This window comes from Periophthalmus magnuspinnatus, chromosome 21 (genome assembly GCF_009829125.3).
Source record: "Periophthalmus magnuspinnatus isolate fPerMag1 chromosome 21, fPerMag1.2.pri, whole genome shotgun sequence".
Classification (NCBI taxonomy): Eukaryota; Metazoa; Chordata; class Actinopteri; order Gobiiformes; family Gobiidae; genus Periophthalmus; species Periophthalmus magnuspinnatus.
This window is the reverse complement of record NC_047146.1, coordinates 28,866,105-28,893,668: the sequence shown is the minus strand read 5'-3', so window position 1 is coordinate 28,893,668 and position 27,564 is coordinate 28,866,105. Positions and strand designations below refer to the sequence as shown.

At 39.7% G+C, this 27,564-nt stretch overlaps 1 protein-coding gene and 1 long non-coding RNA gene across 2 annotated transcripts in view; one reads left to right on the top strand and one right to left on the bottom strand.

Moving 5' to 3' along the window:
* The window catches only part of LOC129457312 (uncharacterized), a 348,575-nt gene that overhangs the window by 114,356 nt on the left and 206,655 nt on the right, over positions 1-27,564 (bottom strand). The window lies entirely within an intron of this gene.
* xpo4 (exportin 4) overlaps positions 26,305-27,564 on the top strand; it is a 79,822-nt gene continuing 78,562 nt past the window's right edge. The window contains exon 1 of the mRNA XM_033986799.2: positions 26,305-26,436. Coding sequence (XP_033842690.1) covers positions 26,347-26,436 — 90 coding nt within the window. The 5' untranslated portion in view covers positions 26,305-26,346. The remainder of the gene's footprint in view (positions 26,437-27,564) is intronic.

Sequence of the window (27,564 nt, the reverse complement as noted above, 5' to 3'; positions counted from 1 at the left end):
GGGAGTGGAACAGTAAACAACATGTGAATAGCAATGAACAAACTCTAGGTGAACTGAATAGTCAATCAGAATCAGAATCAGAAGACTTTTATTGCCATCTGTTCACAAACTAGGAACTTACTGTGGTGATAGTGCAACATAAAAACAAACTTAATAAATGCAAAAACAAATAAGGGCATGCACAGAGTTTAAAAAAAAAGCTTAAAAATAAAATAAAATACTTAGTATCACGCCACCTCCTCGTGTCAATAAAGAGTTCTTTTACTGATGGCTTGATGAATCTTTAATTGATACAAGTGCAAACTTGATTGTAGATAACAATGCCGTCAAACCACCAAACCATCGAACCACTGTCAAACTAAATCATTTACATAAATTACAATTAGAAATATAATAATTAAAGACATAAAAATAACACATGAAACTACAAACACATACCTCGCTGGCTGACCCAAATTTAGGAGGTAGAATGAGCTTTACTTAGATTAACTTTGCATAACTTTAATATATCTTGCAAACACGCCACACTTTTCAGGTAAAAACCCAGGCGTGCTTCCCTTTTTGCCGTCGAGCGGAACCAAACAAAAAACAACAGTTCCTACCTCACTACCAAAATAAAAAACTAAAATACCATATAACATATTATTGACAGTAACATTATTTAAATAAAATATAAATCAAAATTATGGCAGTAAAACCACCAAATCACATAACTATTGTGGTTTCTCAAACATATTACAACAATACAACTTATAAGCATTACTCTGCCTCAAGTAATAATACAGTTTTATGTACAGGCCTATCAAGATATACTGGTTTGACAGTCCTTTTTCCAGCCTTATCCAAGGTCGAATCACTTAGTAGCAGCTTGACTTTCCTCACTCGTCCATCAGCGCTCGGATACACTTCTGTTACTCGTACAAGCTTCCACTTGTTCCTTGGTGAGTTATCCTCTTGAAGAATAACAATGTCATTAACCTTTGCGTTCCTCTTGTCCTTTTGCCATATTTGTCGTTGCTGAAGATTGAGAAGGTATTCCTTCTTCCACCGCGTCCAGAATTCATTTGTGAGAAATTGAACTTGGCGCCATCTCTTTCTTAGGTACAGGTCTTGGCTTACAAACTCACCAGGAGGGGGCAGTATAATGTTGGATTTCATCATGAGAATATGATTGGGAGGTTCAACACTAGTTGGATCATTAAGGTTCTCTACAGCCATAACTTCATAAAGAAACGTTCTAAGGGAGGCACTGTCAAGTCTTTTGGAGTTTTGATCAAGAATAGCCATTAACACACTTCTAATGGTCCTTATTTGCCTCTCCCAAACACCTCCCATGTGGCTTGATGAAGGGGTGTTCAGTACAAAGTCACATCCATATTGTTTCAACTGCTCTTGGTCAAAGTCTTTCGTAGCACTCAAAAACTCTCCCTTAGCACCTACAAAATTTGTGCCTTGGTCACATCTGATTTGTCTAACATGTCCATGAATAGCAATAAAGCAACGTAAAGCGTTAATAAATGCATCACTAGTAAGATCATCTAACATTTCAATATGTATTGCCCTAGAACACATGCAAGTAAATAGAAGGCCATACCTTTTTAACTCTTTTCTGCCCTCTTTTACATAAAAAGCTCCAAAACAGTCAATACCACAGTAGGAGAATGGAGGCGTCATTTCCACTCTATCCTCTGGCAGATCTGACATGCGTTGATCTTGTGTACCTTTCCTGTACTTACGACAGCTTGTGCACTTGTGGATGTGTGAAGCAACTGCACTGCTACATCCTATGATCCACAGTCCATTGGAGCGCAGCTCGTTTGCAGTTATTCCTCTTCCCTGATGATGCACTTTCTCGTGGTAGTGTTTAATAAGGAGAGATGATATATGACTTGACTTTGGTATGATGGCGGGATGTTTGACATGTAGGTGAAGGCTAGATCTGGTTAAACGTCCTCCCACCCTGAGTACTCCCTGCTCATCAACAAAAGGGCTTAATCTGAACAGCTTGAGTGTCTTATCTTGGAGCTGGATTTCCTTTCCTTGAGAGAAACTTTGGATTTCTCTGCAAAATGCATTGTCTTGTACCAGTTTTATTATAAACAGCTCTGCTTCTTGTCTGTCCTGAATACTTGTGTTCTCACCATGTGTTTGTGTGACACCTTTAAAGTCCTTCACAAATTTCCTTAAACGAGCAATGGCCTTAACAGCTCTTCTCCAGTCTGAGAATTTTGTGAGGCGATCTAATATTGTTCTTTGCTCTTGATATGCGTTTGTCTTGAGCACATGCACTGTTTTTAACTCTGGATCATTTGGCATGAGTTCAGTAACTTGGACATTTTCAATGGGTAGCTCACTTTGCAACAAAAACTCTGGACCTTTAAACCAGTTTGAGTTGAGGAGCTGCTGAAAATTTAAACCTCTTGATGCATGATCAGCAGGGTTACTTTCAGATGGCACATGATGCCACTGTTGTGGGTCTGTTAGTGACTTTATTCTTTGAATCCTATTTGCCACAAACACGTGAAATCTCTTTGCATCATTATTCACGTAACCTAACACAACCTTAGAATCAGTCCAAAAATGTTCTTGGAGGTAATTTATCTCCAGTTCATTTCTGAGCATGACACTTGTCCTTGCTGCAACTACTGCAGCTGTTAACTCGAGTCTAGGGACAGTAGTGACTTTAGTAGGGGCAACTCGTGACTTTCCCATTACTAGGGCACAATGAACATCCCCCTTGGACGTAACAGTTCCGAGGTAACTACACTGTCCATAGCCTGTAACACTAGCATCAGAAAAGTGGTGCAGTTCACATTGTTTAATAACTGTGTTTGCAGGCAAGAGACATCTCTGCATTCTCACCTTTGACAAGTTCTGAAGATCTTGAAGCCAGTATTCCCACTGCATCCGGAGTTGGTCCGAGAGTGGTTCATCCCATCCAGCTTTCTCTTGGCATAACTGTTGTAGGATTTGCTTCCCCTTTAAGATGAATGATGCTACAAATCCCAATGGGTCGTACACTGAAGCTACTGTGCACAGGACTCCTCTCCGTGTCATAGGGTGCTCTTTCACTGTTATTCTGAACTGAAACTCGTCAGAAGACACACACCACTGTACACCAAGGACTCTTTCCATGAGTGGCTCTCCAAATGCTAGGTCTAGGTCTTTCACACTTTCAGCACACTCATGTTTGGGTAATGATTTTAACACATTTTCATTGTTTGATATGAACTTATGGAGTCGTAGTTTACCTGTGCTACAAAGCTCTCTTGCTTCTTTGACTATTTGTATTGCTTCTTCTTCTGACATCATATTAACAAGTCCATCATCTACATAAAAGTTCCTTTGAATGAATTTAACTGTACCTGGATCAAACTTGTCTTCACCTTCACCCTAGATGCTTTAAGCCGAAGTTAGCACAGCCAGGTGACGAGGCCGCGCCAAAAAGGTGAACCTTCATGCGGTAGACGGCGGAGTGCTTAAATCACCATGTTCCCACCATAGGAAGCGTAAATAGTCCTGGTCTTGAGGTCTCACATGGAACTGGTGAAACATATGTTCCACGTCACACATTACTGCAACTGAGCCCTTTCTGAACCTACAGAGTACTCCCACCAATGTATTTGTGAGGTCGGGCCCTGTAAGAAGGTGTTCGTTCAGTGAAGTGTTTTGGTATTGTGCAGAAGCGTCAAACACTACCCGTATCTTAGTGGGCTTTTGCAGGTGGTATACCCCGTGGTGCGGGATATACCTGGCAGGACTATTACAAAGTTCTTTCTCTGGTACCTTCTCTGCATCTCCTCGCGAGATGATGTCTTCCATAAACTTTACGTAGTCCATGTAGTACCTTTGGTCCTTCTTAAATCTCCGTTCAAGACTGTTTAAACGTTGCATTGCACTTGAAATGTTATTTGGAAGGTTTGGTCTGTCACCTTTGAAGGGCAGTGGCATTTCATAATGTCCGTCCAGCTTGTGTTTGATTCCTTCTTTTAGCCTTGTTAGGAAGCGGAGGTCTTCTTGTGAAATGCTTGTCTCTTCCACTGCTCTCTCTATAAAGTCTGCTTCAAGTGCTTTGAGTACATCTGGGAATGTTACCTCTTTTATTTGTGTCTTGCAGATGTAATGAACTTCACTCTTTACCTTGGTATTCAACTCAGTCTCTGGTATAACTTGCTTTACAATGATGCTGTGACTTACTCCAATCGCATCACTGACTGTGTCACTGGAATCACAGTAACTAACAATACTCCAACCTAAATCTGTTTTCTGAGCAAAGGGTTGGTTTTCTTCACCACAAACAACTTCTCTGGGCATCAAAGCTTGTGGGCAGTTGTATCCTAACAAGAGCCCTATTTCACAGTCCAATGGTGGAGCAATATGTTCAGCAAGATGCTCCAAGTGTGGCTATGCCCTTGCAGTATCTGGAGTAGGAATGTGACTACGATTTGCAGGTATAAAGTCACGTGTGTAAACTACTGGCACGGTGAGTTTCTTTGTAGAAAACAGTCCTCTTATTCTTAGGGTTTCCAATCTTGTGCACGGCACCGTAGTTTTCTTGGATGACATTGTGGATAGTTTAAGTTTGACTTGAGTTTTGGTTGTATCCAAATTGTCTGCTACTTCATTCAAAACAAAAGAAGAATCACTCTGCGTATCTAGCAGAACATAAACCAGCACTTCTTTATTTGGATCACCTTGTGTGGACACATACACGGGCACTATGGCAGAGGTCTGTGTGTTACTGCTTTCATGAGTTACTCTGTTGGAAGTGCTCTCAGTGACTGTATCTTGTGACTGTGTTACTTGTGGCTTGGTCTCGTTTTGTTCACTTACTTGTTGTTCTTTAGGTGATTCTTTCTTGGTGTCTTGTCTTTGTCTTTCTTCATGCAGACATGTGGGATGAGGCTTGGAGCATGTGCTGCATATCATCCTGTTGCTGCAGGCTTTGGATTGATGACCACTGTTTAAACAGCCAAAACACAGTCTTTTACTTTGAATAAACTTGACTCTTTCTGTGACTGGTTTCTCGGTAAACTTGCGACACTTGTGTAAGCTGTGTCCTACCCTTTTACAGAACAAACAGGAGAGTGTGCCTTTCTCATTTGTGCTAGTTGTGAAGATTTTAACTGTGTCTTGTCTCTTAATTGGGAGTGGAGGCTTTGTCATCGGTTTATCAAAGTCATTCTGTCTTATAGCTTGATATGATGTAATAGGATTACATGCAATACTTGCCTCCATGGATAGGAATGTCACGAAATAGCTGAAGCGTGGAAACTGCTTGTGCTCTAGTTGGTACTCTGTGGCCTTTCTGTTCCATCTGTTACTTAACCAGTCAGGTAGTTTAGCAGTGAGTCTTTGGTTCTCTAGTCCATCATCAAGGATGTTCAGATTGTTATTGTGGACCATTGCAGATTGACAGCTTTGTAAAAAGTCTACAAACTTTCTTAGATCTGTACTATCTTTGCGGGTAATCTTTGGCCAGGAATGCATCTTGTCTCTAAATGCTTTTGCAATGACAAATGGCTCACCATAACGTTCATTGAGCATATGCCATGCTGCCTCATATGAGTTTTCAGAGCCAAGGAGAAAATAACCATCTAAAGCTTCTTTAACAGGTCCACCTACATACTTTTGTAGGAAGAATATCTTTTCTGCAGTGGGTATGTTTTTTCTCTCTATTAGAGTCTGGAAAGATGATTTCCAATGCTTAAATTTAAGTGGATCTCCACTAAATACTGAGGGCTCTGGAATAGGTAGTCTATTTGCTGACATAGCTTCTGCCAAAACTTTCACTAGCTCACCTGTGCTCTCGTGAGTGCTATTAGAGTCTCTCTGTGGGTGTGAGTAGTGCTCCGTTATCTGTTCATATACTGGGTGATTGTCATGAGTGACAGATTCTTGCTTTACTGAAAAGTAGTCTTCATCATAAACTTGCAGTTTAGCTTTAGCAGCATTGAGTCTTTTCAGGTTTTCCAGATGTTCTATTTCTCTTTTGAAATCCTCAACTGACCTTTTCCTTGCAGCACTTTCTTCTTGCTGTTTCTTTAATATGGCTGCCTTCTCTTGTTGTCTTTTAATCTTGCGTTCAGTTTCCTCCTTTTCCTCTTGGAGGCGCTCTGACAGTGCAGCTACTTCTTGTTCTGCAGTTATGCGCTTGTCCTCTTCTTCCAGTGCTAGAATCTTTTCTCTGTGTCTCTCTTGTTCTGTCATTATTTTCAGAACAGCCTTTGTAGCTTCATACTCTGCAGCATCTTCTTGTCTTTTTACAGAAGACGCATTGGAGATTACGGTAACAGCTTTGGAATGGTTACAACCTGAGAGTGAGACACTTGTGGTGGTAGAAGATGCAAATATTGAACTGACATCAGGCCATATGAGTTCTTCCTTTGCTCCTTCAATGTGAGATTTAGTGTTCTGCAGAACAATTTTGGTTACTGATATGCACTTGTCTAATCTGGAACACATTTCATGAGGTGGACCTTCAATGGAGCGATATTCCTCATAAACAAGGTTCACTTCATTCAGCTCTCTTTGAATAATGCTCATGTGTCCTTGAAGAACATCATCCGGATCCTTCTTTAGTACAGATTTTTTAGCAACTTTACTCAATGCCTTCCATCTGTCATAAATGCTATCAAAGCGAAGTTGCAGTCCTTGTAACTTATCTTTATGGAATTCTTTCCCTTTTTCTGACAGTATCCGAGGCCTTTCACTTCTGCGAGGATCTGCCTGCACAGTTTGCTCTAAACAAGCTTCATCCACTTGGTCTGTATCTGCTGCCTCATCTACAACAGCTCCTTCATTATGAATTTCACTGATTTCAAACATATTTATTCTTCTTGATACTTTATGAACTTAGTGCTTGTAGTTTTTAACTTGTTATCTTGTCTTAATTAAAGCTTTAAACTTGATATGCATGAATTCTCCTTTTATTACCCCTTTGTGCAGTTGTTGTCTGGCTTAACGCAGTTCCTTGTAGTTTCTCCTTACTTTGTCACTTTTCCAAACGTAAACTTTAAGGTCTGGCTTCTTTGACGTCTTCTTGAGGAGGAACCGGTGAACATGCGGGTCCATTAACATTCGCAGCAGCGTGGTCTTGTTGAAATGACACGAAGTCACCACCAGGAAGCCGAGAATCATGCAGGTCCGAGTTCGACTATCACGCCACCTCCTCGTGTCAATAAAGAGTTCTTTTACTGATGGCTGGATGAATCTTTAATTGATACAAGTGCAAACTTGATTGTAGATAACAATGCCGTCAAACCACCGAACCACCGAACCACCGTCGAACTAAATCATTTACATAAATTACAATTAGAAATATAATAATTAAAGACATAAAAATAACACATGAAACTACAAACACATACCTCGCTGGCTGACCCAAATTTAGGAGGTAGAATGAGCTTTACTTAGATTAACTTTGTGTAACTTTAATATATCTTGCAAACACGCCACACTTTTCAGGTAAAAACCCAGGCGTGCGTCCCTTTTTGCAGTCGAGCGGTCGAACAAAAAACAACAGTTCCTACCTCACTACCAAAATAAAACACTAAAATACCATATAACATATTATTGACATTAACATTATTTAAATAAAATATAAATCAAAATTATGGCAGTAAAACGTAGAGATAGATAATATATACAACAGCACCATCAGAGCAACAGTGCAAACATGGCTTATTAAAGTGACTGGTATATAAAGTGTCCAGTTTTGTGCAGACACTATAAAGTGCTCATGAGACAAATGGCAGAGGGGAAGAACCTGTTCTTATGACGAGAGGTTCTTGTCCCAATGGACCGTAGCCTCCTGCCAGAGGGAAGTGGCTCAAATAGTCCACGTCCAGGGTGAGAAGTGTCAGCTGCTATACGGCCTGCTCACCCCCAAGTCCTGGAGACATACAGGTCCTGTAGGCTGCAGCCAATCACCTTCTCAGCAGAGCTGCAGTCTCTGTCTGTCCCTGGCAGTGGCCCCAGCGAACCACACAGTGATGGAGGAGGTGAGGATGGACTCAGTGATGGCCGTGTTGTTGTTGACAGAGAAAGTAGGAGGAAACAAAGGACAGTGCTCAGGTTACCATACTTCCCCCAGCATAGCTGCTCCTAAGGCAGCTTAACTAAAACTGCAAGTTTTATTTCTGCTCCTAACTGGCTTGGCCATTAGCTTATTCAAAGAGGAACATTTTAAGCCTGGTCTTAAATGTAGAGATTCTTTAACATGGTCATGGAGCTGATTCCATAACAAAGGAGCTTGGTGTGTGAAAGCTCTTCCTCCTACTGTGCTTTTAGACACATTTCGAGAGTGGAGTGCTCTGTTTGGAAGATACACAGCATCTTACAGATTATGGCTTTATGTGTCAGGAGGAAAACTTTAAATTCAATTCTAAACTCGACGGGAAGTCAGAGAAGGGACTCCAGCACTGGAGTGATGTCTTCCCTTATTTTAGTTCCTGTTAAGAGCCTGGCTGCTGCATTTTGAACTAATTGAAAGGTTTCTGCTTTTTATGGAGTTTATAGGACACTCGGCTAGTGGGAAATTACAGTAATCTAGCCTTGATGTAACAAATGCATGGTTAATTTAGTGCCACTTTTAGACAACATTTTTCTGATTTTGGCTATACTACACGGGTGGAAAAAGGCTGTTTTACAGGCTTGGTTTATATGTGCTGTGAATGAGAGCTCTTGATCAAATAAGACTCCAAGGTTCCTTACAGCAGAGCTGAAGGCTACACTGACACTGTCCAGTGTGACTACCTGGTCAGATAAAGAGTCTCACAGGCCTTTTGGACCTTGAAGAATGACCTCTGCTTTTTCGGGGTTAAGAAACAGATACTTAAAAGTAAAGCTGTGTGTCACCAGCATAGCAGTGGAAGTTAGTGCCATGTTTTCTGATGAACAGCAGCACATAAAGTGTGAAGAGGCTCAAGAACTATGTGGCATACCGTAGGCTACCTTACAACATGATGAGGAACTCAGATTTACATTAACAAACTGGTACCTACCAGATAAGTAGGATTTAAACCAGAGGGCTGCCTCTCTGACACTTATGTCATATTCTAATCTCTGTAATACACTCTAAGATGCGTCTGCTGTGCCTACTATTTTAGGTCTAGCTGTGGTGTGATTGGCTTACTTACATCCAGAATGCTGCTGCTCGGGTCCTGACTAGAACCAGGAAGTACGAGCACATAAGTCCTGTGCTCAGGTCTCTACACTGGCTTCCTGTGACTCAGAGAATTGACTTTAAAGCAGCTGTGCTTGTGTACAAGTCTCTCCATGCTCTAGCACCAAAGTACATCTCTGACATGTTAGTGCCATATGAACCATTTCGCACTCTGAGGACTTCAGAGAAAGGCCTCCTACTGGTGCCCAGAGTCAGCACCAAACATGGGGAATCAGCGTTTCAGTTTTATGCAGTTAAAACCTGGAACAGTCTTCCTGAAGATGTTAGACAGGCCTCTACTTTGACAGTGTTTAAATCCAGGCTCAAAACAGATCTGTTTAGCTGTGCATATGACTGAAAGGTCTTTATTCTGCACCCTTCTCTTTTAATGTTAATTTTATGATGATTATTTGTGATTATTCATGTTTTGATTTGTGTGATTTTAATGTCTTTCTTATTCTGTAAAGCACTTTGAATTACTTTGTATACAAATTGTGCTATACAAATAAACTTGCCTTGCCTTACAAAAACACAGGTCGCATTGCATTGTGCAAAAAATCATTAGCAGACCCTGTATATTTGCCATTTTTAAAACACTGGGCATTCAACCATGGATTTAGCAAAACCAGTGTAACCTGTGGAATGTTAGGGTTGTAAAGATTATGCACTATGAACCATATGTTATTATAGGCTTACTATAAGCATTGTAACTGCCCATTATCTTGTTTTCTGATCTATGTTATAAGGTTGTTTCTCATCAAAAACATAGCTGTAGCTGTTTTGTTGAGTTCTTGCAAACTGAAAACACTTCCACTTTGTGATGTCATGTGGGTAATACAGGAAGTGCTCCATTCTGTTTTTAAACTCCATACTCTTCACTTGAGCCATTTGGATGATTTCAACCCTGGAATTTCCAGTCTCTACTGAACAAAAGGTAAAAGGTAATTGTTGACATGAAAACTATCGCTTCATGGCATCACAAGGTGGGACAGAGCATTTTGATCTTTGGAGATATGGACAGAATAATAATTAGGATTATTCAAACAAATGTGATTGAAACAAAACACAACTCCAGGTATGTTTTTGATGAGGTAACGACATTCTAACATGACTTAAAGCCCACAAGTAAATTTTGAATAATATAGGACCTTTAAAATGCCATACGATAGTACAAGACCCACAAAAAAAAGTCTGTAACTACTTTTCTACTTGACTGCTGCTTTCTAGTTTAATAAGACTCAGTCTTTCTTTGTAAAAGCCAATTGTACAGCTTTTGCATTGCTTCCCTGTCTGTGGTTTCTCTCTCGTGATTCCTTCACTGATTACATCACAGATTGTTTATGCCATTACAGTTTATATAGGACAGAGATAAAATATGTTGAAAGCAGTCATAAAGATGGTTGGTCTGAATGTATTATTTTTTGCATGCACTAAGCCTTGCGTGGAGATGTATAGGCCTTGCTCACCATGGGAAATATACACCTCTAGTTACACAAAAGACCATAAGGCCATATATAAACAAAGGGTATTGGGCCATGATGCCATCAGGTAAAATTAACCAAAAGAAGTTCTATTTATAATGACCCACTTCAGCCATAAGCTAAGTGAAACAGAAATCATTGTTAACTTCCCACTGCAAAATAAAATAAAATAAATAAATAGTTGCAAGTCTAAAGATGTACTATGCTATTTTCTGGTGAAGTCTTTCACTTGTTCGTCTCTTTGAACTTTATCTTGGTTTCAACTGCTTTTCTCCATTGAGATTGAAAGATTTTGATGCCATATTGTGAAACACTCCAGACAAAGCAAAAGAATCTCCCTGAAGGCAAGCAGGTGGAGGACCCTTCACTATAGTGCACCTTTAAAAGTTCTATGTTACACAAAATTTACTTTAAGTCATGTTATAATGTTGCAACCTCATCAAAAACATACCTGGAGTTGTGTTTTGTGTCACTCACACATGTTTGAGTCCTTTATCCTTTATTATTACCTTGTCGACAACTCCAAATCTCAAAATGCTTTTTTCCACCTTGTGATGTCATGACGTGGTAGTTTTCAAATTTCAAGTTCAAGTTGTTAATTCCAAGGTTGAAATTATCCAAATGATTCTTGTGAAGGTGTAGGGAGTTTAAAAACTGGAGTGGAGCACTTCCTGCATTACCACATGTTCCCATTTGAGAGGAGAACTGAATATGCAGGGTTTGTGTATGAATTAATCAAAACTCTAGTTATATCATATAAGATTTAAAATGCAATAGCCAATTTTGTGATGTTCCAAGAGACTGAAATCATGTTTAAATAGCCTGCCAATTTATGGGAGTGCCTCATGGCCTTATTCAACAATACCTGAGTGTAAATAATCTAACATGAGGTGTCAATGTTCTTGAGGGGAAGCTGGCCCTCAAAAGAAGTCCCATTAGACAATATTTATTGTCCGTGTAGTGGTACTCCATGAACCAAAAAATAATACATATTTACAAAAGTTGACAGTGCTCAACAAACTAAACATCCAAACTTAAACAACTAAGAGAAAAAGGCCACGAGTACCCTGGCTACACTGGTGTTTTTCATCTGTCTAATTACCCAGGCTAAAATACTTTCCTGTACCGGAAGCTCCGCCCCCGGTATACTCCATCTCTTGTCCAGGGGGCTGTGGGAGTAACATAAGCACTATGTTCCATAAAAGCATCTCTCGGGCCCAAATCCCTTTACTAAAAGTGTTTAACTAAATAAACTATAAACACTTAGTTCATGAAACAAAAACACAAGACACAAGACATTAACATAAATGTTGTGCGATGTGTGTCAGGCTTTTATGTGCTTTAGCTCAGTGTGGTGCGTGAGCGTGAGTGAGAGGTGGCGTGCGCGTGCATGTGGCGCATATAGTTTTGGTTCAACCCGCGAAGAAGCGAGATGTGTGTGAGTCTAGAGTGGTCCTGGGGACAAGACGGTGCAACTGATGTGTATTAACGGTGCAGCAGAGCTAATAAAGCAGCCAACTCTTGAGCAGCAGACTGGAGTGGTCTTTCAACTCGCACCACACTCCAAATAACAAGGTAAAGAACTGGGGGTTAAACCCCGAAGGACGAGCGACCCTTCGGCCCTGGAGAGGACGGCTCTCCCCTGTGTCTCCCGACCACGGTCAGGAGACGCGAAGCAGGAAAGGTTTAACATAAAGAAATAAACAAACCTAAGCCAGTTTTTCCCTCCACATGGTCCGGCCCACGACCCCACTCAAGCCTATAAAATGGCCGACATAGGGCACGCCCCCTCTTTGTCTGGACCATGTGAAGATGCAGGTAAGAGTAGTGATGGGAAAAATGAAGCGCCATGAACCATTGGAGCGTGCCTGACTATTGCTTCACCAAGAGGTTCATTCGTGAAGCTTCAAAATACTGCCATCTGGTGTTGATTTAATGTATAGCAAACGTTATGTGGTTTGTTTGAAACAGGACACGCTCTTGAAATAGAAAATGCATATTCTCATTGTTATTAACGGTGTTACAATAAACATGCCTGAAATTGGAATCTTGTTTTCATTCATTTTTATTCAAAAAAACTATCTTTTCCAAAGTTTTTGGATTTAGTCGATTTCTTTTTTTAGAAAGTATTTCTCCAGCTTTAGAAAATATTCTTTCACATGGCACTGAAGATGCCGGAGAACACAAATAAATTCTTGTAAGTTTATAAAGGTTTGGATATAGGCGCTTTGCTCTGCTCCAGTACACTACTGGATCTTCTGTTCCTGCCGCGTTTGTTTCAGCGAGGTAGCGATCAACTTCAATAGTTGCGTCTGCAATAATGCTGGAGGTGCTTCGGCTGCTCTCAACTGTTTGGTCAAAAGGCTTCCAAAGGGAACCTATTAACCAGAAAAAATATAAAACAGTAGCCTATATAGAGTTAGGACTCTTGATGTGAAAACAGTAATTTTCTTACCCGAATTGCCAGAATGATCAAGAGGGGCAGCTTCAGCTGGGTCCGGGAGGGCAGATGTGGCGCTTCTCATAAGCTGCACGCATTCGTTTTTTAAGCGATTAATTGCTTCTTGTGCTTTCACATGGCTTAGAAAAGCTAAATGCTTGAACCTAGGATCCAAGAGAGTTGGCAATGTTAACATACTTACTGTTTCCATACGAAAAATATGCTCTTTTAGTCTTTTTGTCAGACTTTCAGCTTTTTTTGCAATTATATTGGTGAGTTCAGATGATCTGTTAACCGCATGATGCACCATGGCCATCAGTGGAATTACTTTGGAGGAAGACACTTTTTTCTCACTCGACAGCTCCACAGTAGCCTCGTAAAATGGCCCCAAAATAACGAGTGCTTCCTTCATAATATCATAATCTGAAGCTGTTAATGGGGCTACATCAGTGTTCACTGTGGTGAGGGCTGCGCTGACTGATTCTTTTAATTCATATGTGCGTTTGAACATCAAGAAAGTGCTGTTCCAACACGTGTCCACCTCAATAATCATCTTAAGGGGTTGTCCTCCCATCTGGAGCTGGAGTTGGAACAGTCGCTCTTTTGCAGTTGTACTTGTTCTGAAGTATGTGGCAACTTTTCTGCATTTGGTTCGCAGCTCATTCATTCCTGCAGCATCATCTAAAGATTTTTTCACCATGAGGTTAATGGCATGTGCTACACAGACAGTATGTCTGACATTTAAGCGTTTTCCGCATGCTATCATATTAGAGGCACCATCCGTTATAAGAAATTTAGTTTTTTCTCTGATGCCCCACTCCTCCATCAGGTTAACCCTCTCAGGCTCAGATTAAGTTTTAGTAACAGGAAAAATCTGATATTTGGGGAAAATTATCATATGGGGTAGTAATATACAATCCTGACTTTTTTTTGAGAGAAATCTTCACATGCAATGCATTCTGGGATGTTGCAAATTTGCAACATTGGCCCGGTGTAGTAAATTAACACAAGACTGAATATGATAGTAACATTAAATTTATTTGTATACCACTTTTCAAAACAATGTTTCAAAGTGCTTTACAGTGGCAGAACAACAGTCAAAACAACTTGGTATATATAACTTTTTCATGTGATACTCCAAGAAACTTTTTTTTTTCTTTTGTATAGCACAAAAGTAATTTGCACTTCAGGCAGGCCATTTGTGTGTAACCATTCTTGCACAGTCTGCATCGTCCACATTTATCAGCAAGAATGAGAAAATGATTGAATCTGTATAGTCTGATGACATCCCATGGCGCAATCATCCTTCGAAGTGGAGGTGGAGGTGGGGCAGCTTGATGGGGTTCTGGAGCATCTTCCAATGATGGTTGTCCTCTTTTTCTGCTGTTCAAGTCTGCCTGGTTTCCAACTTGGATGAGGGCATCTACAACTTGTGCACGGAAGTCAAGAAGCGGAATATACTTCTCCTGCTTCTGCATGAGATGACGGTGGTAGACGTCCCATGACTGTTGCAATTGGGTTGTATCGTGTTGCCGCCTGCCAGTACAGGCGGTACAATGGCATACATACTACGGTCATCAAGATGTGTAAACCAATGACTTGGGACAGGGAACCATTACTCCATTTCAGATGGGGCTGTTTTGAATTCCGGCCCATTCTTCATAACTGCATACAGGTTAGATTGGTGAAAAATAATGTTCGAACACGGATTTGTCCATGAAAATACCAGGGTATTGGTGATCAAAATACCACTTTGGACTTGGTATTTCGTCTGGTGGAGGTGAGAACGAAGGTCCTTGGAATGAAGAGTCTATGTCAGCTGCTGGGGGGTACCTCTGCCTCCAAGAAAAATCTTTGTTTACTGGAGCTGGGCCTGGCTGAGGTTTATCGTCATCTGGTAACTCAGTGTCACTGTCTGCATGTACGTTATGAATTTCAATATCAAGGTGGTTGGGATTAGCTCTTGCTATTGCTGCCAGTGGGTCATCATCATCATGGTCAGACTCGTATACTTCAGGAGCAAAATCTGGATCGCCAATTTTCGTCTGAATTGGATTCTGTGTCAGATAAGGCCCCACGTAGAAGGCAAACTCAGTGGCTTCCCTGACTGAAAATCTTCATCGGCCTGCCATAACGCACTGCAAATCCTGCAAAAAGAGTATTCTGTAAGATTGTTTGCCAAAAAAAGCTCAAACAAAGAACTATACTATTAAATGTGCCATGGAATTTAGGCTACATAAGTTTTCCTCATTGCACAGTCAAATGAACAACATATATGCCATTGCTTTTGATCAAATCTGCTTCTGATAGTTTGTAAATTCACTCAAAATTATTTCATTTTCCATAGGATATAACCTCAATGACACCTCAAAGTAACAAGTAAACAATGGTGATAGGAAAATAACTCTAGTATAAACTGTTGCTCAAAATATGGGCAAACTAGTCGATAAAGCATGTGGCAGCCATTGGTACCTGTCCGGGAATATGTTGCAAATCTACAACGTTGAAATAGAGCTGCCCCTGGGAAAAAACCTGGAAGACATAAAATCTACTAATTGGCATGCACTGCATCTATATTTATTCATGATTTATCTTATGCATTTTTGGTTTCAAAATAATGGAGGTTGGTAGTGATACTTACATGAAATTGATGCCTAGAAAATCCGTTTCAGTAAAACCATGCAGACAGACATGTTGGAAGAGAGACAGTGCTGACATCTGGTGAGCAATTGGGAAACTGTTTGTTGCTAATGCACAACTAAGTCCTGCAGTGCAACTTCTGAGTAAAAAAGGCTCAAAAAATATAGATGTGGAGTAATTAGGTAATTGGCAATTAGTGGTTGCAAATTTGCAACGCCTGCCTGGAGAGGGTTAATGTGTCCTTCTGCAAGATTTTCAGCAGTGTGGCTTTGTGGGAAGTGTTTAACTCCTAGAAGAGTGCTAGACAACTGGTCATCATCAAAAAAATGACAAGTAACAGCCAGATTTATGGAGGTCCACATATCCGAGGTGAGGCTCAGAGCAGAAGCCTTCTGCAGCTGTTCTTTTGATTTTTCCTTTGCCTCGTTGTATTTTTTCTCTATCATTTCCTTCAAGGCCTGAGGAGGAAAAAACAAAGATATGAAAAGTTCTAAACCTACTGTATTGGACTAAAATCTAGGACACCAAAAATGTTAACGCACCTTTCTGTTTGGCAGAACGTAGTTGGGATCCACAATTTTCATCAACTCCACAAAACCTTCATCGTCCACAATTGAGAATGGCCGGGAATCTTTGATGATCATGTTCACAACTCCAGCATCAAGCATGGCTGATCTGGATTCTGTATATATATATATATATATTTTTTTTTTATTATTATTATTATTATTATACGTTGACTAATGGCTGCCGCAGCTGGCTGAGCTGCCACGTCATCATTTCCGATTTGGCCATGCAATCCCTTGTAGTCTGATCATCGATGACGTATTATTGTTGTACGCCAACTGTTTGTCACAGACCAAGCACTTTACCTGTAAAATGAGTATTTATTAGCAGGAGTAAGACAGAAATTAAATAAATGCTCAGCAGGCTTTGTTGGTTGAAGGTTCACACTTCTTTGTACAAAAAAGATTCAGTCAAATTTTGTTACACAATAAATTAGCTATGACAAATGCTAAGTCAAGGGAATGGTGTTATTTTAAAAGACTATGTTCCAGCAAACGATACAAAATGTAGCCTACTAAATGTCTTGGGCAGAACTGAATTTGAAAGTAATTGCGTTTGTTAATGTTTGCTGACTAGAAGTCAAGTAAAGACTTGTGGAACTGAGGCCTACATCAATTAGCTTACTATGTAATTTAACCTTCTATTACAACAAACAATCATTTTTTCACATTAGAGAGCCTTCAAATACAATAAGTGTCATTAAGCTTAGCCCAATTGATTGACACCTTATTGTGCGAGATCATTTCAAAATATCTCCATACAGGGGAAGTCCTCCTTTTTCTAGCAGGCTCCATCTGTAAAGGGAGAGGATTTATTTGTGCATTATGTGACAGCAGAATGTGCCCATACCAAAATAAATATAATTTAAAACTCAGACACCCATTTTAATCAATCACCAGAGTGAAAGAATAAAGTGCCTGTTACTTACACCAAGACTAGAGGAATATTCTTTGTACAAGTTCACAAAAGGATTCAGTAATTTCTCAAATACAACTCTTTCCAACAAGCTCACTCACTACAAACGCCGACAACACCCACGAGGGGTCAACTAAATAAAATATATTTAACTAACAAATGTGTGGTGATTTAACTGATTACAACTAAATAAAACAAACCCGGGATAGTTCTATTTAGTTTAGTATTGAAGTTATTGAAAATGAACAGACATGTACAAAAAACAAATCATAATACTATTAAAAGGGACAAAGGCCCACTTTGTCACAGTTCTCTTTATGTAAAATTTAAACAAATAGGCTAAACTAATTTCTGGATGAGGCAAGATGGCAGCATGTACTGGCTTCTACCTGCTCTGTTTAAATTGCTGCTTTGCTGTGACTTTCCTTTGCATTTTCTGCCAAGAACACTACTTATATCTAGGGTCCGAGCACTAATGTGCAAGAAGGGCGAGTCAGCGAGTCGTGCAAGAGCCCTATTGTATTTGTACAATTTTGGGGAAAATCGCAAAAATCAAGAAGTAAACAATAATGTATATTCAAGTAAATGGTATCGAAAAGTTCACTGAGCTCTCATTTTAAGAAAAAAATAATGAAAGAGGCTCAGTAGGCTCAGTAGCACCACCTCAAAAATCGATTTACATTGCACCAAGGGGAGCCAGTAAAATATCATCGTAGACAAATGTAACTTGGCATCAAAAATATGTCACGTCAGGACATGTAAAAAAAATGATATTATGCCGCCGCCCTGAACCCTACAGGAAGTCGTCCGTATTGGATCATATATATATATATATATATATATATATATATATATATATAAAATATTTGAATTTGGATTTGAGTAAACCCAATGATATGCATGTGCATAGTTCTGAGCTGGACATAATGACATGCAAATTAGAGCTCTATGGTTTAAGATGGCTCTATAGTGCCCCCTTCAAACTCCATTTAAAAAAAGCCCATCATTCTAACTTTTACCATTTAGGCGGAAAAAATGAAAGAAAAAAATAATTGCTGTTATTATCATTAGGCCCGAGCCTGGGACTCCGTCCCAACGAGGGACTCATTAAAACTGCGTCCGAAGCATGGAAAATGGCAAAAATCAAGTAGTAAACACGCCCCGACATGGCAGTGAGTGGTGTCAAAAATTAGAACTCGACGAGCTCGTAATTGTCACAAAAGACCCCGAGAAAAAATAATGAAAGACGACTCGGTAGCGCCACCTTAAACTTTGATTTTCATGGGGCCAATGGGAGCCCGACTCGGAAAAAAGTCAATGTAAAAATCCAAAACTCACATAAAAAAATAGTACATGTCGGGACATGACAAAAATGATATTATGGCCCCGCCCTAAAATGTACAGGACGTTGGCCATATTGGATCAAACCCGGGAACAACAAAAGTGCACACCCTGGCATTCAGGACATTTTCTCGCCCAGTTTTCATCACAAACACTTCAAAATTGGCCAAATCCCTCTAAACACATGTGTGATTAAAGATTAACAATTACATTTTGATTATGACTTTGGGTGTGGTCAGGGTGAATTTTCAACAAAATCGCAATTTTTGCAATATTTCAATAAAATATTTGTCTTTCACACATTTTTTGTTGGGAAAATGCTAATACAGCGTTTATGCACATTTGCGAGCTGAACGCAATGATATGCAAATCAAGGCACTCTCTCACAAAATGGCTCTCTAGTGCCCTCTTCAAATTTCATTTTCAAAAATTCATAGAAGACAAACGATTTGTCGTGGACGTGTGAAAAAATTCACAGGGGCCTTATTTGTGATGAACCACAATGTGAAAAAGTCACATGGACTGTAGCTTTTACGGTTTAGGAGAAAAATAATGGGTGGAAAATGCGTTTCAGGGATGAAAACATTCAGTTTGTCATAGAACATTGAAATTTTGTTCACATATTCCAGTCATCATACTGAACAAAAAAGCCAATGAAGACATGCCGTGCAGGCGTGACAATGTCATAAATAATCTCATTGGAATGAATGAAGTAGTATTACTTAGACACTGATTTTGGGGGGAGAGGCGATGTAAGTGGGAACAAAAGGCAGGATCTTCACTGTGGCGTGTACCCCGCGGTCGCAACGAGGTGGCGAGGGCCTTTATCACTACTTGCAGTTTTAATTAGGCCCGAGCCTGGGACAACATTCCGGCGAAGGACTCATTAAAACCGCGTCCGGAGCATGGAAAATTGCTTGAAAAAATCAAGTAGTAAACACGCCCCAACATGGCAGTGAGTGGTGTCAAAAATTAGAATTCAACGAGCTCTAATTGTCACAAAAGATCCCGAGAAAAAATAACAACAGACGACTGGGTAGCGCCACCTCAAACTTTGATTTTCATGGGGCCAGTGGGAGCCCGACTCAGAAAAAAGTCAACGTAAAAATCCGAAACTCATCAATCGTCGGGACATGACAAAAATGATATTATGCCCCCCCCCCTAAAATGTACAGGAAGTCGGCCATATTGGATCAAACCCGGGAATGACAAAAGTGCACACCCTCGCATTCAGGACATTTCCCCGTTTTAATCACAAACACTTCAAATTTGGTCAAATCCCACTAAACCCATGTGTGATTAAAGATAATCAATTACATTTTGAATATGACTTTGGGTGTGGTCAGGGTGAATTTTCAACAAAATCACGAATTTTTGAATAATAAAAAAAACCATTTCTCTTTCACACATTTTTTATTGGGAAAACGCTAATACAGCGTTTATGCACAATTGTGAGCTGAACGCAATGATATGCAAATCAAGGCACTCTATTACAAAATGGCTCTCTAGTGCCCTCTTCAATTTTCATTTTCAAAAATTCATAGACAATTTGTCGTGGTCTTTTGAAAAAATTCACAGGGGCCTTATTTGTGATGAGGCACAATGTGAGAAAGTCACATGACTGTAGCTGTTATGGTTTGGGAGAAAAATAATGGGTGGAAAAATTTTTTCCATTATTATTATATGTGCCGCTTTGAAGCCACTTTTGACCCCCTGAACGTTAATGAAAAGTCAATTTTATTGGACCCAACATTCAAGGTTGTCGAAAAATTTATTATTTTGATGTAAAAAAAAAAAATGTTTCAAAATTAATCAATAGCGGCACCTGAAAATTTGAAATACATTACGGCAATGAGAGACCTTTTTTATCGTAGACAAATGAAGTTTGGTACAAACATAGAACATGTCAAGACAAGTAATACATTATATTATGACCCCACCCTAAACCCTACAGGAAGTTGTCCATTGTGGGCGGAACCCAATTTTTTCAAAATTTTGCCTCTCACATTTGGATTTTTTGCACCATGGAATTTCATTCAAGAAACTTGCAAATTGGTCAAAATTATCTAGACCCATGTGGGATTATAAGGAACTGTCTTGGATTTTTCTACATCATAAAATGTGGGTGTGGCCAGCCTTCAAAGAAAAAACAATATTTTGAAGTGTTAAAGTGCCCATAACTCACACATGCAGTGTCCTATTTCCCGGCATTAATATACATTTTGTTTAAAATCTTGTTCTGCATGAAATGATATACAATTTGCATATGTCAGAATTTTTTTTGTTCCACAGTGCCCCCTTGAAATTTTGAATTGGACCAAAAAAATGACTTTGACATAAACATTTGAAATTCAGCATGGACATTTGGCTTGGCAAACTGAACAAAAAAGCCAATGAGAAAAAAGCCAATGAGAACATACCTCTATCTGCAACTATGTTACCGTGGTAACATAATAAATGTGTCATTGAAATGAATGGGGTTCAGAGTACTGGACTTTGTTGTTGACTAAATAGATGCTCTACACTAATCCAACTATGGCCTAAAATTCAAGATTGGCAAAAAATGTTGTATTTTCATGTGCAAAAAAATTAATGTTTAAAAATGACTCAATAGCGCCACCTCAAAAATCAAAATACATTACGGCAATGAGAGACCTTTCTCATCGTAGACAAATGAAATTTGGTACAAACATAGAACATGTCAAGACAAGTAAAAAATTATATTATGACCCCACCCTAAACCCTACAGGAAGTCGGCAATTGTGGGCGGAACCCCATTTTTTCAAAATTTTAATTCTCACATTTGGATTTTTTACGCTGTGGATTTTCATTCAAGAAACTTGCAAAATAGTCACAATTAACTAGACCCATGTGGGATTATAGGCTACTCTCCTGAATTTTTTTTAAGATATAAAATGTGGGTGTGGCCAGCCTGCAAAGAAAAAAGACATTTTTTGAAGTTTTAAATGGCCCGTAACTCAAACATGCAGTTTCCTATTTTCCGGGCTTTGACATACGTTTTGTTCAAAATCGTATTTTGAGTGTATAGATATGCAATTTACATATGTCAAATATTACATTGCTCCAGAGCACCCCCTTGAAATTTTAAATGGTACGCAAAAAAAATTACTTTGTCACAAACATTTGAAATTTGGCAAGGACATCCCTATTCCTATACTGAACAAAAAAGTCAATGACACCATACCTCTATTTTCAAAGGTGTTGCCATGGCAACGTCTGACATTTCTCATTGAAATATATGGGTTTTGGTTAACTAGGATGAAAAATAATTATTGTGTCATAGACCATTGAAATTTGGTACACATATTCCTCTCATCATACTGAACAAAAAAGCCAATAAAGACATACCTCTATTTTCAACCGTGCAGGCGTGACAATGTGATAAATGGTCTCATTGGAATGAATGGAGTAGTATTACTGAGACGCTGTTTTTGGGGGGAGGGGCGATGTAAGCGGGAACAAAAGGCAGGATCTTCACTGTGGCCTGTACCCCGTGGGGGTATCCCCGCAAGGGATGGCGAGGGCCTTTATCACTGCTTGCAGTTTTAATTAGGCCCGAGCCTGGGACTCTGTCCCGGCGAGGGACTCATTAAAACCGCGTACGGAGCATGGAAAATGGCAAAAATCAAGTAGTAAACATGCCCCGACATGGCAGTGAGTGGTGTCAAAAATTAGAACTCGATGAGCTCTAATTGTCACAAAAGACCCCGAGAAAAAATAACGAAAGATGACTCAGTAGCGCCCCCTCAAACTTTGATTTTCATGGGGCCAATGGGAGCCTGACTCGGAAAAAAGTCAACGTAAAAATCTGAAACTCACATCAAAAAATAGTACATGTCGAGACATGACAAAAATGATATTATGGCCCCGCCCTAAAATCTACAGGAAGTCGGCCATATTGGATCAAACCCGGGAATGACAAAAGTGCACACCCTCGCATTCAGGACATTTTCTCACACAGTTTTAATCACAAACACTTCAAATTTGGGCAAATCCCTCTGAACCCATGTGTGATTAAAGATTATCAATTACATTTTGATTTTGACTTTGGGTGTGGTCAGGGTGAATTTTCAACAAAATCTCAAATTTTGGAATATTTCAAAAAAATATTTCTCTTTCACACATTTTTTGTTTGGAAAACGCTAATACAGCATTTATGCACAATTGTGAGCTGAACGCAATGATATGCAAATCAAGGCACTCTCTCACAAAATGGCTCTCTAGCGCCCTCTTCAAATTTCATTTTCAAAAATTCGTAGAAGACAATCGTTTTGTCGTGGACTTCAGAAAAAATTCACAGGAGCCTTATTTGTGATGGGGCACAAGGTGAGAAAGTCACATGACTGTAGCTGTTATGGTTTAGGAGAAAAATAATGGGTGGAAAATGTGTTTCCATTCTTCTTCTTCTTCTTCTTATTTTGGTGGCCACTTTGAAGCCATTTTTGACCCCCTGAACGTTAACGAAAAGTCAATTTTATTGGACCCAAAATTCAAGGTTGGTGAAAAATTTATTATTTTGATTTTCAAAAAAATTAATGTTTCAAAATGACTCAATAGCGCCACCTCAAAATATGAAATACATTGCGGCAATGAGAGACCTTTTTCATCGTAGACAAATGAAATTTGGTACAAACATAGAACACGTCAAGACAAGTAAAAAATTATATTATGACCCCACCCTAAACCCTACAGGAAGTCGGCCATTGTGGGCGGAACCCAATTTTTTCAAACATTTTTTCACATTTGAATTTTTTGCACCTCGGATTTTCATTTAAGAAACATGCAAATTGGTCAAAATGAAGTAGACCCATGTGGGATTATAAGCAACTCTTTTAAAATTTTCTAAGTTATAAAATGTGGGTGTAGCCAGCCTGCAAAGAAAAAAGCCATTTTTAAAAGTTTTTAAATGCATGTAACTCACACATTTAGTGTCCTATGTCCCGGCAGGAATATACTTTTTTTTCAAAATGTTGATCTGAATGCATAGATATACAATTTACACAGGTCAGAGATTATATTGCTCCACAGTGCCCCCTTGAACGTTTGAATTGGACCAAAAACATTACTTTGACATAAACATTTGAAATTTGGCATGAACATCCCTATTGACATACTGAACAAAAAAGCCAAAGAGAACATACCTCTATTTTCAAAGGTGTTGCCATGGCAACGTCTAAAATTTCTCATTGAAATACATGAGTTTTGGTTAACTGGGATGAAAAATATTTACTGTGTCATAGACCATTGAAATTTGGTACACATATTCCTCTCATCATACTATTATTATTATACGTGCCAGATTGAAGCCGCTTTTGATTCAATTGGCCAACAGAAGGAGTAATCTAAAAGTAGAATTGAAAATGATGAACAATTGGAAGAAGACTCCAGACCGTTTTCAACATACAAAGATGAAACTTGGCATGAAAATAGCCCATGTCATGTCAAGTAAAAAACTCTATTATGGTCCCATCCTAAACCCAACAGGAAGTCAGCCATATTGGGCGGAACCCCATTTTTGCAAAATTGCTCCTCTTTCTTTTTATATCTCCACCTTGGAATTTCTTTCAAAATGCTTGAAAGTTGGTCAAATTAACCAAGAGCCATGTGCAATTAAATATTATTGTTTAGATTTTTGATTAATTATAAAATGTGGGTGTGGCTAATCCTTAAATCTGTGGGAATTTTTAAAAGTATAAAAACATGCATATTTCTCACTGGTGATGTCAAATTTAATTGGTCCCAATGAAACATTTGTGTGCATTGACAACCTGAACACACTGATGTACAAGTGTATAGCTATGATATAAAACAGCGCCCCCTTGAATTTTTGAATGGTACCCAAAAAATTACTTTGTCAGAAACATTTCAAATTTGGCATGGCTATCTGTATTGGCATACTGTACAAAAAAGCCAATGAGAATATACTTGTATTTGTAATTGTGTTGCAACGTCCAACATTTGTCTTAGAAATACAGTGTCCTCTCATTTATCACAGGGGTTACGTTACAAAAATGAACTGCAATAAACGAAATCTGCAAAGTATAAAACTTAATCTTTTACAATTATTATATATATATTTTAAGACTGTAAAACTCCTCTCCACACAATTCATACACATTTCTCAGACAGGCATTAACACTTTCTCACATTTCTCTCGTTTAAACACTCTCAAATTTCAAACCTTCATAGATTAAAAAAAAAATACTGTAACAAATTTAATTTTAATGATCAACCTATGAGGTTGGACACATAAGAAATTATTAACAGTGACTTGCGCGTATTTCACAGTTCCCTTGACTGTGCCTCTTCACCCTTCCACTGTAATGTCTCGTAATGTTCTTTCTCCTGCAGTCACTGATCCTCAAAGCTAAAGCATCTCTCCATCTGCACAATGGTTACAACCCTTTTTGTATCCTTGTTAAAATGTATTGCTGCTGGTGTCCTTATGTAATTTGCCTCCTTCTCTATGTGGAGTTTACATGCAAAGTCTCTCTTGGCTGCGCTGCGGTATTATTATTCCTTTTCATCATCTAAATCGCTCCTGAGAGAAAGAAAAAATACTCAAAAACTCTTGAAAATCAGCACAAAATTTGAGATTGATTCAAATTTATGTTCGACATCACCAAGAATCTACGTTGCAGGATGGCTCATTGGCGCCCTCGGGAAAATTACACACATCACATTATAGGAGGGGACAAAGCCTATTTTTTTCAATGTGGGCACATAAAACTTGGCAGGTATGTAGAACATCTCAATATACACAAAAAATTATATTATGGCACACACACAGGCGTCGGCCATCTTGGGTCTAACTTGAAACGTCCAAAATCTAGACCTTGTACTTTAACAAACTTTTTTTTTTTACCCGACGGATGCCAGACTGGTTCAGTATCATCAGGTCATATCTGGGATCAAGACTTGTTAAAATAATTGACATGAGTCTAAGGGTGTGGTCATAATGAGCTCTTAACAAAGCGGCCATTTTGAAACATAAAAAATCCATTAACTTTTGCTAACATTGTCGGATTCAGACAAATGCAATGTAGCATCTGTGTATATTGATAGGATGGACAAAATTATGTGTGGGTTAAAGTACTATCTTTAAGAATAGGTCTCTCACACCCACTGCAAACTTACAATGGACTGTATACATTTATCTCCAACATGACATTGGAAATATTGGACCACATATCAACTAAGATTGATATGCAGCTCTCCCACGCCACAATGTGGCGTGCCTGTCTGCAGTCGCAAGGGTTGTGAGGGCCCTGTATCACTGCTTGCAGTTTTAATTTCTCCTAACATTGTTTGACTATCAGCAAGATTTTCACCATTTAGAACTTCACCACTATAATTAATGTGTAATCTGTAATAAATCACCTTGCACTGTTAGTTCTGCACTGCTCTTACTGTATACCTACTGTTCAAAGTATACTTTTATTTAGGTTCTCTTCCTTTCAATTCATGCTGCCCCTAAGCAGCCACTTTATAAGAGGATGTACCAACACTAACACAGGACCCCAGTCCAGATGAGCTTTTGTGCTTTCTCAAGGTCACTAACCACTCCTTTGAAGATATTACCTAGGCTGTTATTCAGTGGACTATACGTGCCACCGAAACGGCAAAATTCCTAGTTTGTGAGATGCCCCGCTCCTGCCGCGGCTTGTAGGCACCTGCGCTCTTGCCTCCATGGATGTATTAAAATAAAGCTTGCCTCGTTCACTGCCACAGCGCCTCACACGCGTACGGCCGCGCTATCCCAGAATGCAGTGCGAATGGCGCGTCATCGGAGAGGGACCATGATGGCGGCGGTCGGTGCACCTGAAGTGATCGCACAGCTGGAAAGCGCTGCAAAAGTTTTAATGGTAAGTGTTTGTGGAGCTGTATGCGACTTGTGAGCGACAGGACACGACTCGGAGCTGTCCGTGCGGGTTCGGGGTTCTGTCAGGGGAACTGGTGCTCTTTGACCGGGGAAACGTGTGCGGCTGAAGCATGGCGCAGTCCCGGGCTGTGTGCATCCCTCACACACCGCTCATTGTCGCAGTCCTGGTGCCTTACTCCCGCGCTGAGGTCCCGGTAATGTGTAGGAGACCTCCGTTCATCCACGGCCTGATGATTTCACATGGGGCCCAGTTATCCGAGGCTGTGTTAAATGTGTTTTTACTAAAGGTTCCAACAACATTTCTACCCGCTAAGTGTTGCTGCGTTCCCCATAGGAGTTCTGACCCCAACGGCCTACAGGGGCGCAGCCTACAGGGGTACGGGCGCAGCCTACTGGGGTACAGCCTACAGGGGCATGGGCACAGCCTACAAAAGCACAAAATAGAGGTGCAAGGACACAGCCTACAGGGCACGGGCGCAGCCTACTGGGGCACAGCATATAGGGGCATAGGCACAGCCTACAGAAGCACAAAATGCAGGTGCCTATAGGGACACGGTCTACATAGGCACAACAGATTATTACAATTAGTGCTTCCCATAACAGGGCTCCAAGTTTCCACATCCATGGTAATAATAATGCCAATTTGCACCATGAGCCCCTCCAACCACCACCAATCCCTCACTCACACACCACATTTATGCTAGAAAAGGTGGGTGAAGTGTCTAGCCTAAGGACCTGACCACAGTTGGCAGTAGACTAGAGCCACTACCTCATTTTCACAGTAGCATAGACTTTATTTTAAGGTTAAAATATACTTTATAAATCCCTTCTGAGGGAAATTCATTCTATGCATTTGACACATTCTTTAAGTATCTTAAGTAATCTTTAAGTAAGTAAGGTACTCTTGATCTTGAGCTTAGCTGGAGGTTTTGACCTATGGTGCATGTTTTGGGCTTATCCCCTTTCTGTTAAATTGGGGGCCTGTCCAGCCAGGAATACACATATTGTATTCTGACTGCAAATTGTGATTTCATAAATGTTTTAGTCTCCTCTTGCTTTTTGTATTGCCATAAACCTCAAAAGTGACTGGCTGTATAGTTAAAAAGAAAAA